The sequence below is a fragment of the Phoca vitulina genome, unplaced genomic scaffold (genome assembly GCF_004348235.1).
Source record: "Phoca vitulina isolate PV1807 unplaced genomic scaffold, GSC_HSeal_1.0 scaffold5, whole genome shotgun sequence".
Classification (NCBI taxonomy): domain Eukaryota; kingdom Metazoa; phylum Chordata; class Mammalia; order Carnivora; family Phocidae; genus Phoca; species Phoca vitulina.
Window position 1 is genome coordinate 15,761,778 of NW_022589708.1, and position 19,012 is coordinate 15,780,789.

The 19,012-nt window shown below is 44.7% G+C and overlaps 1 protein-coding gene across 4 annotated transcripts in view; it reads right to left on the reverse strand.

Moving 5' to 3' along the window:
* Window positions 1–19,012, reverse strand: part of GPC6 (glypican 6) — a 1,069,657-nt gene that overhangs the window by 8,980 nt on the left and 1,041,665 nt on the right. For all 4 annotated transcript variants that reach the window (XM_032402768.1, XM_032402769.1, XM_032402767.1 and 1 more), the window contains 2 exons: window positions 17,365–17,501; window positions 3,363–3,538 (listed from right to left, as the gene is read on the reverse strand). In XM_032402768.1, coding sequence (XP_032258659.1) covers window positions 3,363–3,538; window positions 17,365–17,501 — 313 coding nt within the window. The remainder of the gene's footprint in view (window positions 1–3,362; window positions 3,539–17,364; window positions 17,502–19,012) is intronic.

Sequence of the window (19,012 nt, forward strand, 5' to 3'; positions counted from 1 at the left end):
ATCTTGAAATGAGGTTTAAGGTAAACAAAGACGGCTAAGTAGGCAACCTGAGGAACAGGTGCACATAGTTGTGAAAGGCACATATTATTATGCATTTTGACTGCTTGATTCCACCTCTGTTCTCTTCTAAGAGTGAGGATGAGCTCCATCTCAACCAACTTCTCCCTCTGACCCCGGGGTTGACGACTATGGACAGCTGCTTGTATTTGTCGGGACCATAACCCAAGAATGGTTTTTATATTTTCAAGTTTTTTTTTTAAAATAATCCAACGGAGAATAGTATTTTGTGACGTATGAGTAGGGCGTGTGCGAAATCTAAACCTCAGTGTCCATGGATGAGGTTATAGTGGAACAGAGCCACCCCCCTTCGCTTCTGCATTGTCTCATTCTGCATTCAAAGCTGAGCATATTTAATATCTGGCTCTTGACAGAAAATGTTTGCCATTCCTGCTTGAAATCAACGCCCAGGTGCCCACCTCGTATGTCCTCTTAGCATGGCGTCTTCCCACTTGCCTGCCATGCCTTCTGGGCCTGCTCTAGTCCACTTCTCACCGCTTGCTTCCTTCCTGCTTCACAAACCCTGTGTCTCAGACCGGGGTCCCAGTTCGGTCTCCATCAGTTTCTAGCTGTGTGGAAGTACTTATCGCCATTTGCAACTGTAGTATTAACTCGCTTGTTCTCTTGTGTCCCCTGTGAGAATGTATACTTGTGGAGGGCAGAGACTTTGTGTGGTGTATACCGTTCACTTCTGTATCCCCATGGCCTTTAACGGTCCCTGGCGTGCAGCGGGTGCACAAAAATTCCTCACTGAATAGTTAAATGTGCCTTGGGAAGTTTCCTCAACTTCTGTCCCTTTCCTTATCTCAACAGATCCAGACAATAGCATTTACATGTAGAGTATGTGTGAAGCCATTCTGGTGAAATGCGTGAGGGCACCAAACGCAGCACTTGCAATGAGGCCTGATGGGAAAACAAAGAACAAAAAACACGGTTCCTACAGCAAAGAGGACCTAGATTTTAACCTGCTGTTTTTTTCTTTAAGTGAATGAGGGCAAGCCGGTGAGCCTCACTGGGCTCTGCTTGCTCAGCAGTAAAAAGGAGAATATTCCTCTCTGTTTCACAGGATCGTAAGGGGGTATAAGTGAGATAATGTGCCTGGGAGAACAGAGGAAACTGTAAACCTGGTAATGACATTTCCTGTTTGCCCCACTTGCTCAAAGATTCATTCAATAAATTCCTCCCTGTTGGCCTGAAACAAGGATGAGCTTGTTGAGCTGCCCCTGGCATACCGGCGCCATCTTGGGCACTAGATACTATGTAAGTGCCGCCAAGTAACACAGGGGCTCTTCCACGGTCCCCCCGAATAAGCAAGGCACAACTCAGCATGATTCTTCTTCTTCTTCTTCTTTTTTTTAATGGGACATCTAAATATCAGGTAAGATCACTTGAATACACTGTACCAGGTTCTTAACATTTTCTCGGATTTATCTTTAGTGGCCTTTACAAGGGGGAAAATGCCCATTAATTAAATTCAGAGATACCAGAACTGCTAAGGGAATTGTTCTTAACACTGGTATTATGAACAAGAAGTACTATAACCTTTACAAAGATATTATTAAAGTGATTTAGAATATTAAAACTGTGGTAAGCAAATAATGACAGGAGATCCAGCTGAGAAAAATAATGGCCCCATCTCTTTCTGAAAAGGAGTCAGAAATGCAGGAGTTTAAGGGGTGATTTTTCAAAATGTCAAAGGCAGGAAGGGTGATGATTGTTGTAAGATGTGATAATGGTTTATAGGACAGACACTATCCTAAAACGGAGGACCAAATATGGGGCTTGGGTTAGAGCTAAGTGATGCTCTTAACTGTTGTTAATTTTTATTTTCTTGTGAGGGGAAGTGGAGCACGATCTCTCTGCAAGGACGTTCCCTAAGCTTTGCAGACTGACATGTACATAACCTCTTTAGGTCAGAGAGGAAAGAGAAACAAGGCCAACCTCAACTAATTCTTACATTATCTTGAATTATTTATTCCTATAGTCATTCTCCAGATAATAAAGCATTTCGTGAGACAGAGAGGATGACGATGCATTCAGAGGAGCGAAGCTAAGGAACGAGCAGGGGAGAAGCATCAAAGGCTAACACCTCGTGGAAGGTTCTCTTCTGAAGAGGTAGAGAAGAGGTTTAGTGAAGAGGAGGAGAAATAATAGGAGGACTCTCAGAAATCTTACAGCAATAAAGTCTAGTGGGTTGGCAATTATCCTGCATTTAGAAAATTAATTTTTGAGTTGCTTAAAATGGAATAAAGCACTAAAAATTTTCTGCAGGGGACAACTCAGTAGGTTGCTGGCTAAGACTTGGATGACTTAATGTCCTCCATCTGTAACTTGTTTCTTTCTAGCTCATTAATTCAAGCACACAAACATCATCTTTTGCTTCAGTGACCAAATTACAGAATCACTGGTGACTGCACAGCTTATGTTCAAGAAATCTTTTCCCAAGAACTCTGTTTAAGGATACATATCTTTAAAAAAATCCCAAAGCAATAAAATAACCCCCCCCAATTTGTATAGTTATGCATCTTAAAACCACTTACACAAACCCCAAATTTAATTTAATGCTCACTTCATAGACTTTCCCATCACTTCTGATATTTTGGGATGGCTAATAAACTAGTCATGGGTCCTATTGCACCAGCATTTCATTATTTCTGTCAATATTTCAGAGACCAATGTCTATGGTTCATACACGTGAGGGACTGGATAGAAGGAGAGCTAATGCAGTTGAATCCAGGGCACATGAGATATTATCTTAACTCCTTCACAGATGGCCGCAAATGAACTTCCCAAAGACCCGACCTCACAGGCTGGAACGTTCCCCATTCTATAGAAGAGAAATCTGAGACTCAAGAAATAATTTGCTTAAGTCGGTAAGTGATAAAACCGGGATTTCAACCTAGCCTTGTCTGAGGAAGCTTCAGAACATTCTTCTTTTGGTGGTTGGAGAAGGGGACAAGAGTTTGGGGCAGAGATGTAAATGACGATGGGGGAAGGAGAAGATGAAAACATTACTTTGTTGCTTGATCATGAATGGATCACCTGGCAGATGAGACCCAATGTTAGCTTGGGAAGCATTGAATGTAATCCACTGAAACTATTCCTTAAGACCAGTTATGATTTTAGTGGAATCCTAAGCTTTGTGGATCAGAGCTGTCAGTCCAAAGGACTGTAAAGAGCTCTGCAGACCAGGCAAGCAGGACACTAGATTAAAGGTGAACATTGCTCTTGAAGAAAAAGTGGGGTATCATCTACAACCTGTTTCTCACTGTGGAGGTTATTGGTACCGATAAAGACTTCCTTACTCGTGTCCTGGAAGTTGACATCGTTGCCATTGTATGCATTCTTTAGTTTGTTGGTCATCACACGGAGAGCCATGATCTGCTGCCTGATGAAAGTGTCGGGCCGTGTGATGTCCACGTCGACCTCCGGGTTGTTAATCTGGTTGGTCAGCCCATCGTTCATGATCTCGGGCAAGTATCTGCGAGGCCGACAGGGAAAGAACAGATTAACGTGAGGCAGGAGGGGCCTGGGTACCAGACTGTGCTGTGCTGTCTCTGACAGTGGGCCAGGACATCTGCAACAACTGAGCTCGACTCCTGCGAAGAAAGACCAGAAAGTGAAAACAAGGGATAACTTTTCTCAGAGGGAGCTATGGCTAAAAAATGGTTTCAGGGTGGTTCTTAAAATGGTACTGAATTTGTAGGGAGGCTTGCCCATGAATCAATGTTCAACTGGGGACTTACAGAAATTGTTTCTTAAAATTAACGACTTCCTCCTCTATTCCAAATGGTAGATACTAAAGTCAAGGGCTCACTAGCTTCCTCCACCATCTGGTTATTTTTGCTAAGAACTGAACTTGTAAATTACATATGCTCTTAGAGAATTCTCTTGTACGAGGATGCTCTCTCTCAACCGAGGACACCTTACCTCAGACTTTAATCAGAAGAACTTCTGGATATAAAAAACGACCTTTGGCAATTGGAGGTGTGACCAGTTAGCACTGGAATGTTTGAGGTGTCCATTGGGGTTTTTGTTTGGTAACAGCATCTTGGATCTAATATTCAATATTGGGCAAAGCAGAAGGGTAAAATCTAATGGTTCTTTAATTCTTTTACTGGCAAATTTAGGTTCATATTCCTTTAACTTGTACAAAAATTTTAAAACTGTCAGTCCTTCAAAGCCAACTGCCCAAGCTGCCTGTGTGCATTTATACCAGTGGAGACCACAGAACTCAGAAAAGTGTCTGGAGCCCCCTCTGACTCCTCATGCTCACGACCCACCCATTTACAGCCCTCCTTCTCTTTTTCTCCCAGAGCTCCCTGCACCTGCTTCTTCTATCTCATTTCCTGTGGCTCTCCCAGAGTGCAGATGGTACAATAGCCTCACACCGACTTCCCTCCCTGCCTCTTCCTTTCTCGTGCATCCTGCACACATGATCTGACCAATCTTCACGAGCTATTGTTTTCATCAAATTACTCTTCTGTTGAAAAACTTTTGGTGATAGTAGTTGATGTCTACCAAGTACTTACTGTCAGGCACTGTGCTAAGCACTTCATGTGTATTTTAAAATTCAGCCCCCTTGCACATCTAAGAGGTGCATGCTACTTTATCTCCATTTTGTAAAAGAGAAAACTGAGGCTGAGTGAGGATGAGTAGCTGTGCAAAGTTAATGGATGGCAAAATCATGATCTAAGCCCAGTAGGTCTAGTTTTAGAGTCCATGTGTCCAAATGGTGCTCCATACTGCCTGGTTGATCACAAATGACAATTCACATTTTATCGCTCAGCTGTCAAGGCCCATTTCCATCCTGTCTCTACTTTCTTATGCTGCAACAATCCCTTCAAGGTGCACTCCTTGCCTAACAGAATCGACAGCCTGTATACAGCTTATACTCACCTGTCCTGCAGGCATTCCTTGCATGCAATGCACTTTCCAATTTAAGTCCCAAATATCCTTAAAGACCCAGGTCAACCTTTGCTTTCTCTTTAAGATATTTTCCAGCTTTTAGGGATCTACCCATCCTTTTGGAGGGCTGCCACATTCATCTGGGCATTTTGTGCACTGCACAAAGTCACCCGCTGAGGGAGGGAGTTTGGCTGGAATCCAGCCTGAATTCTGTGCCCACAGAGCAATGCACTTGCAGGGCACCATTCACCGAAGGGACACATTTTTATTTTTTGTTCTTCTTGGGAATTGTTTTATTTTCGAAAATTTCAATGCATACCAAAGCAGAGACAACCATATAATGAACCCTCATGTACCCATCAGGTGCCTTTTTCTAATTCTTACAAAGGTTCTATATTTGTCTGTGTCCTGGTAGGAAACAGATGGCACACTCAAAGAGGTAATAAAGAGAGTTTGAAGGAGAGACAACTTATGAAGGTGTGAACAGGGAAACCAGCGCTGGGTGGCAAGGAACCCCAAGACTGGCAATAGGAGGAGGGCCAGAGGGGAAGGAACTGTCACCAGTATGCACAAGCACTGAAATCGCAGAAAGCAACCGAATGACACAGCAACTGTCAAACCAAGGCCCGTCAGGGAGAGAGCCCAGGGAATGATACCCTGACTTCTCTCGTCCCTCCTTCTGACCTCCACGTGCTGCCTCCCATTAGCTGAAGCCAACTGGAGGCCAGTGGGCAAGGGGACCCAGGTGATGCAGTTTGTAGAGATCCTCCTTCAGGGCAGAGACCCAGGTGGAGGGATGAAGAGTGGATCTCAAGGGGAATCAGGACATCTGGGACAGGGACCCGATAGGTTGGGGGCAGCGCTGCCTGATGGCTGTATCATCGTTCTTCTACTGCTTCTACTATTGTGGCTTGCAAGCTGAGGAAACTTCCATTCCTCTATTTTGTCCTTCCTTTACATATCCTTGTACAACATACTTATGCTTACAATTCTTCCCCTTCCTGCGGGTCATTTTCCAAGTTCCGGAAGCCAAAGGCTCTCTATCCATTAGCCTCCAAAAGAAGAAATGGAAACACACAGAGAGATTTTTATATTTCAGCCATTTTTCAGTTATTGAAATCTTATGCATGATGCATTTGTGTATGAATTGGTTTATCCATTTTAAGTCAGAGGTCCTCTGAATGAGCTCCATGTCTTCATCTAGATCTTGAACAAAATCGACTTCACCACGTTCACCACATAATGAATAATAAAACACACAGAGTGCATTGCGAATTCTTTTCCATAAAGCTTCACAGTATTTGCCACCCTAAAAAAAAGTCCTAACTGAAATTTTTAGAAGTCATAGAACCATCTCTCTTTAGTGTTACAGCAAAGCATAATATGGCTGATATACTAATAAATTCTGTTACCTTCTGGACTTGACTTCTAAAATATGACATTGGATTGACTATCATTGACATCAGTTACATGTGCTGGGCTCCACGGGCTCTACTTAATTACTAAAGCTCATTGGCATGAACAGTAGCAAGTGCAGGCTAGCCTTTGCTGAAACCGGAGTTGAGGGTGGCTAAAAGGGGCCCGTTGGTTCTGGTGTTGCCCCTCCACATCTTGGACAATGATTCCTGCAACTGTACCTAGGCCGGGTCAGAGGAGGGCTTTGTTTCTTTCAGATGCTGTGCGCACTGCACAGCTAGCCGAGACTCATTTATCAGAAGCTGACTGCGATAGCTTACATGGGAATGCTACCCCTGGGGGTCTGAGCATCCAGGAACAATAAGAGACTGCCAAATCAACCCACCCTCTAACTGTGCCTACTGATGCTCAGCCGCTTACAATAAAAACAAGTAACAATGCACCCGTGTCCTCAAGAACCTTTTCTCCTTTTGGTGTATTCAGAGGGTAACTTTAGAGACAATGTGGAAACTTAAACCACAAGCACAGTTGAAAAAGAAAATGGCCATTTTGTCACTCCAGAGGTACATCCCGAGGCCAAATCTATGGATATCCAAAGTGCAACCTGAGGGATCTATAGAAGCCCAGGACTCATGTTTGGTCTCTTTGTATAATGTTCATGTCCTGAAGAAATGGATGCCTCTTTGAGCCCATACTATTCTTTATTAGATTTTGCACCAGCTTCTTGTCATGACAGCATTCTATTTTTGCACCATTATGTTTGGGGAGACACGGAAAGGAAGCAGGATCTTGGTACAGATAAGCCAGCTTCCCAGGCTGGACGCACATTTATCCAGGGGCAGGGAGAACCCAGAAATGAGGACAGATTGGAAGGTTGAACAGGGTGTCATGGTTGGTCAATGCTTCATGCTCAGCGTGGCAAGTGGGTGCCATCCATGAACAAGCAGGCATCGCTCGCCCATTCGGGTTACCTTCTATTCTGCAAGAGCATGTATAGGAACTAGACCTTCAGTAGTTTTGCAGAATTATTTTTCTTCCCATCTGTTGTTAGGGGCTGAATGTTTGTGTTCCCCTCAAGTTCACATGTTGAAAACCTAATGCCCAAGGTAATGGTTTCAGGAGGTGAGGTCTCTGGGAGGGGATCAGGTCATGAGGGCAGAGCTCATAAAAGAGGCCCCAGAGAGCTAGCTTAGCCCTTGCACCATGCGAGGACACAACAAAAAATTGAAAAATCTGTAACCCCGGAAGAGGGCTCTCACCGGACCAGCTGGCACACTGATGAACTTGGACTTTCAGCCTCCAGCAGTGTGGGCAATCAGTTTCTGTTGTTTCTAAGCTACCCAGATGTGGCATTTTGTTACACCAGCTTGAATGGACTAAGACCAACATCTAATTTCATATTGTGGACATAGGCTTCCTTGCTTACACCCACACGTGACAGCTGATCGGGGTGGAAGAGTTCCGTAGGAATTGGGGGTGGGGGCACTTATATGCTCAACCTTGTGAGTGGCTGCAGGCTCTGTCGGGGCTCCCACTGGCAGAGGTGACACCCTCTGTCACCTTCCGTCACCTGACACCACAGAAGGTCGTCCCCCCCTCCCCCCCACCCCAGCCAGCCATCGTCCGTCATGGCCACCACTCAAAATCACTCCTTTCAGTTGCTAGATGAATGTGCTTGCCAGGAGGACAGACATGTTGACCTATCTGTAGTCTGTATTTCTTATCACCTCATTAATGCTGGTGATTGCTTTGACAGAGGGGGGAAAGGGACACCCAGCTCTCACAATCTAATGGGATTTGAAAGCCAGTAAAAGTCTGAGAAGCGAGATACCTGTAAGGAAGGTTATCCTGCCAGTGCCCATTGGGGTTGGCAGAAGTCCAAGTGGAAGCCGGGGCAGGAATGGGGAGAAATGGGGGCCCCAGGTGCTAGCTTGGGCTTGTTTTAAGGTGACAGATGCTTCCTCCTACTGCTTCTGCCTCAAGGCACACTGAGCAGAGAGGTAAAAGCAGATTCAGTCCTGCTTGTTGCCACAAATGAGTTGCATTCAATACGTGTCTCTCCAGCGATTTCTAATTCTGAGCTACATACTCATTCCTTCCTGTGGGTTTAAGAGTTTTACTAATCTAAGTAGTATGATAGTAATACAGGTCCCAATATTTCTTATCTGCAGTTCCAAAATTTTAAAAATTTCCGAAGGTTTTTTTTTTTTTTCTCTTTCCTGCACTCCCCTTATTAACAAAACTTGATCTGATCTGGGGCGCCTGGGTGGCTCAGTGGGTTAAGCGACTGCCTTCAGCTCAGGTCATGATCCCAGAGTCCTGGGATCGAGTCCCACATCAGGCTCCCAGCTCAGCGGGGAGCCTGCTTCTCCCTCTGACCCTCTCCCCTCTCATGCTGTTTCTCTCTCTCTCTCAAATAAATAAATAAATAAAATCTTAAAAAAAAAAAACTTGATCTGATCTGAAATGAGGCTAATCAGAGTTCTCATTTTATCCCACTTAGCGGGAGTGGTAACACATCTTGCTGCAGAAATTGAACGCGGTTGACTGTGAGTTACAGCCTCAGACTCCACCCACTGGGAGTATTATTACATAATGTATAGTATCAGCCCTGGGATGACTTTCTAAAAATCTAAAAGGAGTCTGAAATCCGAAACACAGATGGTCCCAAGGATCTCAGATAAGGGATTATGAGCCTGTGGTACCTATAACTTCTTTCAGAGGCTTTCTTAAAATAGAAATTTTAAACTTCACACCCGTTAGAGTGGCTATTATTTGAAAACAAAACAAAACAAAATAACAAGTGTTGGTAGGGACATAGAGTGGAGTGTAAGTGCCCGACATTAAGCTTCTGATTGCCCGGGCATCCATTTCAAAGACAGCATCTTGAGCAAATGCATCGGCGGCTACCTGAAATGGCCACTTGCAGAACAGCGGAGAAGAAACTAGGCTGCTCCCACCCAGGAAGCGCGCCTTTCAGAAAGCCCTGGAAAACCTAGAGAACTGACCGCTTGAGTGCCCCACATCTCCCTTCCCATGCCCTAATTCCTACTCTTCGGTTTTATATTAGGAAATCAGCCAATTGGCAGTGAACCTGAGAAATTTCAGGCACCCTACACTCGACCTGAATAAAGGCAAAGCCCCAGGTTGTCCCTGTGATCCCTGACCTTGCTATGTGGTCACTGACCATGCCATGTGCTCTCCAGGTCCCCTGAGTAATAAATCTTGTTCCTCAAGGTTCCCTGATGGTTTCTTGCTGAAGAGCAAGAGCCAACCCAGCCCTAAGTAAGGGCCCTGGTTGGGGAAATGTCTGTGGAGCTTGCTATTAGTGATGTGTGACCAGGCTGGCACGGCAGGCATCCCTAACTGAACGTGCTACCATCAACAGGCTTGGGAACATGGAGAAACTGGAACTCTCGTGCTTGCTATAGGGAATGTAAAATGGTGCAATGCTATGGAAAACAGTATGGCGGTTCTTCAAAACATTAAAGTTAGACTTACCATATGATCTAGCAATTCCGCTTCTGGAATTTTCAATCCCAAAGAATTGAAAGCAAGTACTGGAACAGATATTTGTGCACTTCTGTTCACAGTGGCATTATTTACAATAGCCAAAAGGTGGATGTGACCCACGTGTCCATTGATGAATGCACGGGTTACTAAATGTGGTATGTACAGATAATACATCCAGCCTTGAAAAGGAAGAAAATTCTGACACGTGCTACCACACGGATGAACTTTAAAGACAGGCTAAGTGAAATCATCCAGACACAAAAAGACAAATATTGTGCAATTCCACTTACATGAGGTAACTAGAGGAGTCAAATTCATAGAGACGGGAAAGAGAATGGTGGTTGCTGGGAGCTGGGGAGAGGGAGGAGTGCGGAACGAGTCTTTAATGGATTCAGAGTTTCAGTTTAGGAAGATGATAAAGGCCTGTGGATGGATGGTGGTGATGGTGAACAATAATGCCAATGTACCTCCTGGCGACTGAACTGTACCTTTAAAGATGGTAACAATGTTACATTTGATGTTATGTATATTTTACCACAATTTAAAAAAAAAATTCAGTTTTAAGTGTAACTTCTCTAAAGTTCTTGATATAAGTTACTTTTTCTCTCCCCCGACCTTCCTTTTTTTTTTTTTTTTTTTTTTTTTGGGCCAGAAAGTGGAATTACTCAAAGCATAGAGTGACTTTATGTTTTAAGTGGGTTTATACGTTCTTGAAGACTGCTAAGCTGGAGTTACCTGTGACATTAGGTACTTTGATGGGATGTGACCCTATAATATGGTCAAAGGTGAGAGACTGACACAGGACATCTGAGATTCCCTGAGACCCAGCAGGGTGACTGTGGGCAAGCCAGTTAGCTACTTTATATGATTATATGTATTTATATATTTACATGAATAATCCTTACCTCGTTTCATAAGCTGCCCTACTGAGCTAAGTTATATGAAAATGCTTGAAAAATCTAACACACTCTGCAATTCTAATGCGTTCTTATGAAAATGAAGTTGTTAACATGGCCCCTTGGATGCCAGACTTGTTTCTTAGGAGGGGCTGACGGCTGCAGAATTTGGACTTGTAAAGCTGGACTCCGGTAGAGAGGAATGATTTGTTGTGCCTTTCCTCCAGCTGGAGAGCGCGTGGCATGAAATGGTTTGGGGACCCCTGGAGGACACACAGCTCATTGGTTGCCGCATCGAGCAGAAGCTGAACTCTTTGACTTGGCCTCTCCGCTCCTTGGCGGGATCCCCCTTCTCCATCCTTTCTTCGTAGGGTTGGAGGCAGCGACCTACAGCCTGAGCGGGACAAAAGACCCACGAGCTGGTCCCCAGGGCTGCTGAGTGGTTGACAGCAACGCACTTCTTGCCTCCTATTGGGAGCTGCATCTTCCCCACTTGCTGGAGTGCACGCAGCACGCCTCGGCCGCAGGACCGCAGCTTTCGAGGGCTCCTTCCTCCCACGTGTGCACAGCATGGAAGGATGCACTCAAGAATGCCGGCTTTGACAGCTTCCAGTTCCTTCCCAGACAGATTTCCCCCCTTCCTGAACGCGGTTGCCTGGCTGGGTATACATCACATACTTTACAGTTCTTTAAAATGCAGCCAGAGTGCTTTGGGACACATTCTGCAATCAGACTAAAACAATATTGTCCTGCCGGCTCCGCCCAGTCACTGTCTCTGACAGATTTCTCATTGCCGTGCATCATTTCAACCCTCTTCCATCTGCTCAGACGTACCCAGTCATGACTTGCTTATTTCTTTGCTTAGTCAATCCACTTGGTGGCTGGTGAGAGGGACTGATCTACTTTCTAGATTTTTCTACTTTTCCTATTTCTTAAAATTCACTGTATTTATCTCCCGGCCTGAGGAAAGATTTCCTTGGGGACACAGTTATTTCTGTGAGGATCAGGGGCTTTGAAAACCAGCAGCGGCTCCTTGCGAACGCTCTGTTTCCAACCGACTCGAATAATCCTCGTCCTCAGCCAGCGTCTTGTTGGCCTCCTCCCAGAAGGCATTTTGAAGAAAGGACACGGTGAAGGCTGGACACTGGCTTACGGAGGGGTGGACGTGGGAAGTTGCTTGACAGTTTTATGGGGAGGGGGAGGAATTTGGAAATCACTGAAGAAACCCTGGCACATCTGGAACCCCGTGTGTCCTGCCACAAAATCCACATGCTGTCGAGCGTGGCCTCTCACAGGGCGCTTTCATTGCGCTCTTCCGGCCTGTCCCATCATGTCCCGTGCTAATCTTTCCTCTTTCCCTCCTGTGGCCTTAGACAAAGAATCCCCAGGAAGAGAAAACAATCCTTAAGGAAGATACAGATGATGTGATTTGACAGAGTTACGGCCTCAGAAAGTAAAATCTGCCTCGATGGGAGCCCAAAGATAAGAGCCTGTAGGAACACCATGAGGGTTTTATTTTTCCGTGGCTGCCACCTGACCAAGCTGTAGCCTGCAAACGCTAACCATATACAAGTTGTATCTCCTTCGGAGCCCATGCTTTCCTGCCTGCAATCCTGTCATTCTTCTCCAGCTCCTTACCCACAGCTCGTCCTGACCCCCCAGCTGCCCACGGTGCCCTTCTCAGGGGTGACAGATGGTTGCACATGTCCTTCTAGGATCTCTGGGTTCACCCTGGGAGCGTTAGGAGGCCTAGACTTGTAACCCACATTGTGCTGCTTTTACTTTTTTCCCCCTTTGGCCTTCTAGATTATTATCGATTCCCCCCTCCCCTTACTTACTAGCTTCCTTTCGATTGCTATTTGTCTGAGTTGAGTCAGTGTTGCTGTGTCTTCTTTCATTTCTCTCTAGGAATTTGCTTACGTCAGTGAGACATGCAAGAAGTTATATTTGCAAACTTACTTTCCTGCCGGTCACTGAGGATGTATCCTAGGCTGCTTTTCTTGAGTAGCAGACACTGCTAAGAATTCTGAGGAAAATTCTTTATTAGCTGTTCTGATAGCAGAGGATGTGAATCTGAGTACTAACTGCTGTAGACAGAATTTATGTCCCCTTCCTGCCCTCCAGCTCCGTATGTTGAAGCCTTAACTCCCAATGTGATGGTATTAGGAGGTGGGGCCTTTGGGAGGTGATTAGTTGCAGGTGAGGGTGAAGGTGGAGCCCCCACATGATGAGACTAGTGCCCTTAGAAGAAGAAGGGATTAGAACCCTCTTTCTCTCTCTGTCCTCACATGGCAGAGACAGCAGCTGTCCACAAGCCAGGAAAAGGGTTCTCACTGCAACCCAACCCTGTTGGCCCCCTGATCTTGGACTTAGAGCGTCCAGACTATGAGAAATCAGTTTCTGTTTAAGCCATCCAGACTCTGGTGTGTGTGTTACTGCAGCATGAACTAAGGCATTAACTAAGTCAAGCACTGGCCAGGGAATTAAAGTACCCATCCTTAGCCCACCGGGCATCCCATTTGAGACCAGAGGTTTGTGTGGACAATACCCTGCATTATAAAGGCTGTGCAGAATTTCCAACTTCAAATTCTCTCTTGAGGCACATGTGAAGCTTAAGCAATTCATTGTCGAGACGGCTTCAACCTAGCCTGTGTTCCGGCTATCTTCAGTGGCTGACGTTACACCTGCGCCACGTGACCTCCTCAGCTCAGTTGCTGTTGTTTTTAATCTAAGGAAAGCCCATTAAAGGAAGCATCAGGGTATGCGTGGAGGCCAAGGGAAAACCACAAATCATAACATGCTCCCCGAGGTGTGTGCGTGAACTGGAAAAGGGAGTATCTTACATGTTAATAGGAGCTTAGAGTAGGGCTGCCAGATAAAACGGCAGGATTGCCAGTTACATCTGAATTTCAGATAAGCAATGAATCTTTTTTAAGTATAAGTGTGTTCCATTGGGTGTCTGGTGTTCGGTCTTTGAGCCTTACTGCTCCACGTGTGGCCCCAGAATCTGCAACAACTCCATGTTCCGGAAGCTTGTTAGAAAAGCAGAATCTTAGGTCCCACCCCAGGCTTACTGAGCCAGAATCTGCACTTTTCACAAGCTCCCCAAGACTGTAGCCTGCACATTAACATTTGGGAAGCGCTGTTTTAGAATTCACAGCCTATTTTCATAGACATGATCGCATTGGTCTTTAAATTGTCCCGGGAGATTGGCAAGGGAAAGGGAAGCAGGGAAGAGCTTCTCCTGACAACCAGTCTTTTTGATGGACTGGAGACCTCAGTGCTCACAGGTCATCAGCATACACACAATTTCCCCCCTCGAAGGGCATAGCCTCTTCCTTCTATCTCCCCTCCTGTTTCCAGACCTGCTTAGCTCCTGAAGCAGGTGAGATCTGCCAGCAAGGGCTGACGGTGGGAGCAGGAAGTTGGGGGCGGGTCCTTATTCTAGAGGAGCCTCTGCTCCCAGACCCTTGACCCTCTCCACACAGCAGGTTCACCCAGCGGCCACCATAGCAGCCACCTCTACGGGTATCCTGCTCTTTCTGTTTAAAGTCATCATCAGTGTCAACTGGAGCCATTCATTTAGTCACAGCTCTTTGGGAAAAGACGATACATTGGAAGAAATGGACATATCCCTGGTAGGAGTCATTTTGATTTCAGATATGTTAACATGTGAAACAGGTATGCTCCTGAATCCAGGAAGTATGGTAACGAGCTGTGGGGTAGCATTCAGAAAATAGCAGGGACAAATATGGGTGTTGGAAGACAAGCCAGATCAAATGCTTAGGTGGGAGGAGAGGGCATTGCGAGTGGGTGTGCATGGAAGAATGTGGCTGCAGGAGTTGGATGGATAAAACATAAAGGGAGGAAGAAATGTCTAAGCTGTCAGTGGTCTCGTCAAGCAGGCTTGAGTTAGGAACTCCAGACCATGACAAGCTCTATCAGTGCTAATAAGCACCTCTGTTCCACAATGCATTAACCCTGTTGATAGAATTTTTTTTTTTTTTAAATCAAGGTTCTGGTTCTTTGATAAGAATAACCTTTCTTTCTTTCTTTTTTTACATGCATCCCAAATTTTTAGAAGGCCTATTATCTGAAAATCCATACTTAAAATGTAAGGAAAAATAGGTTATTACCTGCATTACAAGTGGATTTTAAACTCACAAAATGGTTAGTGGAATTGAAAAAATTTTCTCACGTGTTCCTGGATCAATTAATATTTGGGTGAGAATGAGAGGAAAGCTTCAATTAAATTAATTCAACAAGTCTTTACTGGTTATCTACTTACTGTGCTATTAAATATAAAGTTATTAAGATTTCATGGCAGTGGAAGAATTTTAAAAAGAAACTATGAAATTTTAATATAATTTGAGTCGTAAATATTTGACAGCCTCATTTAAAAAAAATAGACTGGATTAGATTCTGGAATATCCTTGCAAATGATTTTACTGCATTAAATTTGATAATTTCACTCACCTGCATAAATTTCCCTAATGGGCTCCCATTGACCTTGGATAAAAATCAAATCTGGTCCCTAAGTACTGATCTGGGTGGTTCTTCACCTACACTGTCCTTTCCCAAGCCTACAGTGCAACAATATGGCCCTTGCAGTCCCCTCTCCTGCCACTGTGCTTTTCATTGGTTGACAGACATCACCACTATCATAGAGTACTTATATCACGGAGTCTTGCAGAGTGCCTGGGCAGAGGGAGTGCTTAATAACATTGCTGATGGATGGAGGGACTGAATGAATGAATGTAGGTCCATTAAATCTTTTATAGAGCTAAGGATTTGTTTCATTTGTTCTCCTAACCGGGGGAGAAAAATATTTAGCAGCCATTTGTTTTAGAGGCAGGAGGATGTTGACGTAAAAGAATACTGGGCTAGGACTTGGGAGATTTCACCCTTGCTAGTTGGGCAACCTTGGACTAATCGTTCACACACCCAGGTTCCTGATCTGCACAATGTGGAATTCGGCTAAACCCGGTCTCCCCTAGCTCTAGCTTTAATGGCCACCAACTTCTCATTCTTTTTCTTGATGGAGTGTATGTAGTCCCCTCCCCAATCCCTTCCTGCAACATTTCTTTATCTTTCCTTTTGTGTATGCACTAATAGCCAGCAACCTGTGTAACCATGGGAATGTAGTTCAAATCACAGCCTTCATTTCAGCCAAGGCTGAAAGGTAAACACAGATGGGTAACAGAGCAGCTCAGAAAATCAACCACTTTATTCATTAGGCCATCTGGTCATCCTTTACAGTGTCTTTCTGTACAATCATTAGGAAAAGACACATTAGAAGCTGTTAAATTTCACAGCTGAATTTGCTGGCCAAAGGTCTCCTTTCTATAAGGCTGGACCCTGATAAATGACTAAGCATTTTTGAGGGGCGTGTTGTTGATATGACAAATATCTGTCTTCCCTCATGATCTAAGATTTGGACATTGATATTCTGGAGCAACCTGAAATGACTACAGCTCTTTCTATAGCTGTCTTGTTTTTGCCTTGCTAAGCATACTGGGGAGCCAGTATGGCTAATAATATCATTACCAATAGATGCTAAAACATTCAACTCAGCAGTGTGAGAAATAACACCTAATGAGCACCTCACTTGCACCCCTGCTTAGCTTCTGCAGTTCCTTCTGAACTTAATATCCATGGATCTTCCTGTTTCTTTTTGATCACAGTGGCTTCATCTGCTTGAAAACGCCCACTAAGGCCCAGAACAGAACCCCCACCCCCCCGCCCTTAACTTCTGCACCTGCTGGTCAATCCCCAAAGACTCCTTGAGTCCAATTTACCAGCTGCTCTGCCCACCTGCATCCCCGCTGAGGTGTGCTTGGGCAGCCTCCTCTCCTGGTGTCCTGCCCTGCTTGCCAGCTCCCAGCCAGTTCTCCTGTCCAACTCCTCCACCCTAGGAAAACTCAGGCCAGCCCCATTTCTGGGCTGAATTAAGAAATTCAGAAATTCCACGTCAAGTGGTAGCAACCCTGGGCAGCCGAGCAGCAGGATGAAAACAGAGCCATCTCTCATCCGGAGATCCCAGGGGGACTTTTCAAGGCAGGGAACCTATGAGAACACTTTTCTGGTTGTCCCTTGGTCATTTTCTTTTTCCCTTACCCTTCCAATGAGCCCATCAAACACTGTTTTTCTCCAAGGGTGAAAAATATTGCAGCTGAACTTTCACTTCCTGTTTAACTTGTGATGGAAAGAACAGTGCGCCCTGCACATTTCACTCTGGATAAAAATAGCTCTGCTGTCTTTAAGTCATTAAGCAAACATAAAAGGCGATTTGTGATCTCAGGATATCCGTAACCTGGCATCTGTCACCGTTCCTCCGTCCTCATCCAGAGGCGAGGCATTCAGAACAAGGATTCCACGCTTAATGGTGCCTTGAGAGTAAGTGCTCCCAGGTGCCCATCAAACCTGTCACTCTGAACTGCTGTCGCTAAGTGACAACGTGTCCCTCCACCCTCCATTGCTTTTTGCATAAACAGGCCCGTAGAGTTGGGCCAGCAGAGACTTCCAGGGCTGGCTGTGCAATGCCCTGACCAGAAGAACGGTGAGTCCCCCTCACCTGGCTTTGCTGTGCCCATTCCAGCACTCCTCTTCGTTGGCCGCACCTGCTGTCATGCTCTCATCCTTGCAGATGGTGTAGGGCAATGCCGACCAGACCTTTTTAGAGAGCTTCAGTTTCTCTTTTATGTCTGTGACCTGATCAAGAAAGCAAGGAAAGAGAGTGAATAGTCTCCCCAGCTGTTGCCCATTTCTACACAAGGACACGACACAGGTGAAGGTTAGAGAATCTGTGATAGGACGAGCACAAACTCTATCAGTTTTAAGAGAGAGACTCCATGCTGCAGGATTTATTGCCCAGGCAAAGCCTCCCTACCTCCTCCCTCAATCTTCCTCTAGCTCCTGGCAGAGAGTTCGCAGGTAATTGGCTTTTGTTTTCCATCTTTTCTGTCCTCCCATGCTTTGAATTAAAAACTTACAAAGCATCTCAATGGCTTCGGGTCCCTCTCTGGCTGGGAAAAATAGGTGTTCCCTATTGCAGATTTCCCTAAATATATTCTTTAGAATTCATTTGCTTGGATGTCAGATAAATGCACAAAAACAATGCACCGAGAGAAAAAATCTTTCCCCAATGGTCTATTTGTTTCTGTAAGAAATAAATATTGTCACTAATTTGCTGGTAACCTCTGCTCTTAACCGATGGACAAGTCTATACAGTGCACACTTGGATGGTGAGTAGCAAGCCAAACCCACTTAAAAATCTCTACAGCAGAAAGAGAAAAGTCATTCCGAATACATGTAAGTATAAAATCCTCAGCCCTATGGATGGTTGGCAGGGAAAAGCTTAGTAACCCCATCTTTAGTGTTTTCAGGCTTAGCACTGACTTTTCACCTGCAGAAAGAGTAGAGACAGGGATTCAGTACCATTTTGGTTCTATAGTTAACATCTAGGTTCATGCAGTCACAACTCTGATTTTCTATTCTATTCCCTATGTGAACATTGGGAACCTATGGATAGTTGAAATGCATCTGTTGTAGGTTGAATTATATTCCCCCACATTCACATGCTGAAGTCCTAACACTCAGTCCCTCAGAATGTGACCTTATTCGGACATAGTTTTTTTTTGTTTGTTTGTTTTGTTTGTTTGTTTTTTACAGAGGTAAGAAAAGTTAAAATGAGATTATTAGAATGGCCCTAGTCCAAAGGGAAACTTGGGACACAGAGATATGCATAAAGGTAAGACAATGTAGAGAAAGACCTAGAAAAGATTGTCCCCTCACAGCCTCAGAAAAAACCAATCCTGCTGACATCTTGGTTTAGGACTTCTAGCCTCCAGAGCCATGAGACAATAAATTTCTGTTCTTTAAATGGTATGTTGATACAGCAGCTTTAGCATACCCACAAGGCATTATAGAAGGGACAACCACGGAGACTTACTGGCATTTTGTATTTGAGATCGATAGCCTTTGGAAATAAAGTATTCAGTGGATGGAGTATAGAGTTTTAGAAAACAATTCCAAAGATCTTTTGTCAGGTTTAAGAGTAAATACAAAGGAATATGGAACCTCTGTTCCAATCATGTTTCCCAGCAGCTCCAGATTTATATAGTCTTTGGCCCTTGCTTCTCTGTGATTCTGATGATGACAAGAGGCTTCAGTACTGTGAGATGTCTGCTCAACCATAAGGCCTAAAGATGATCAGAATACTG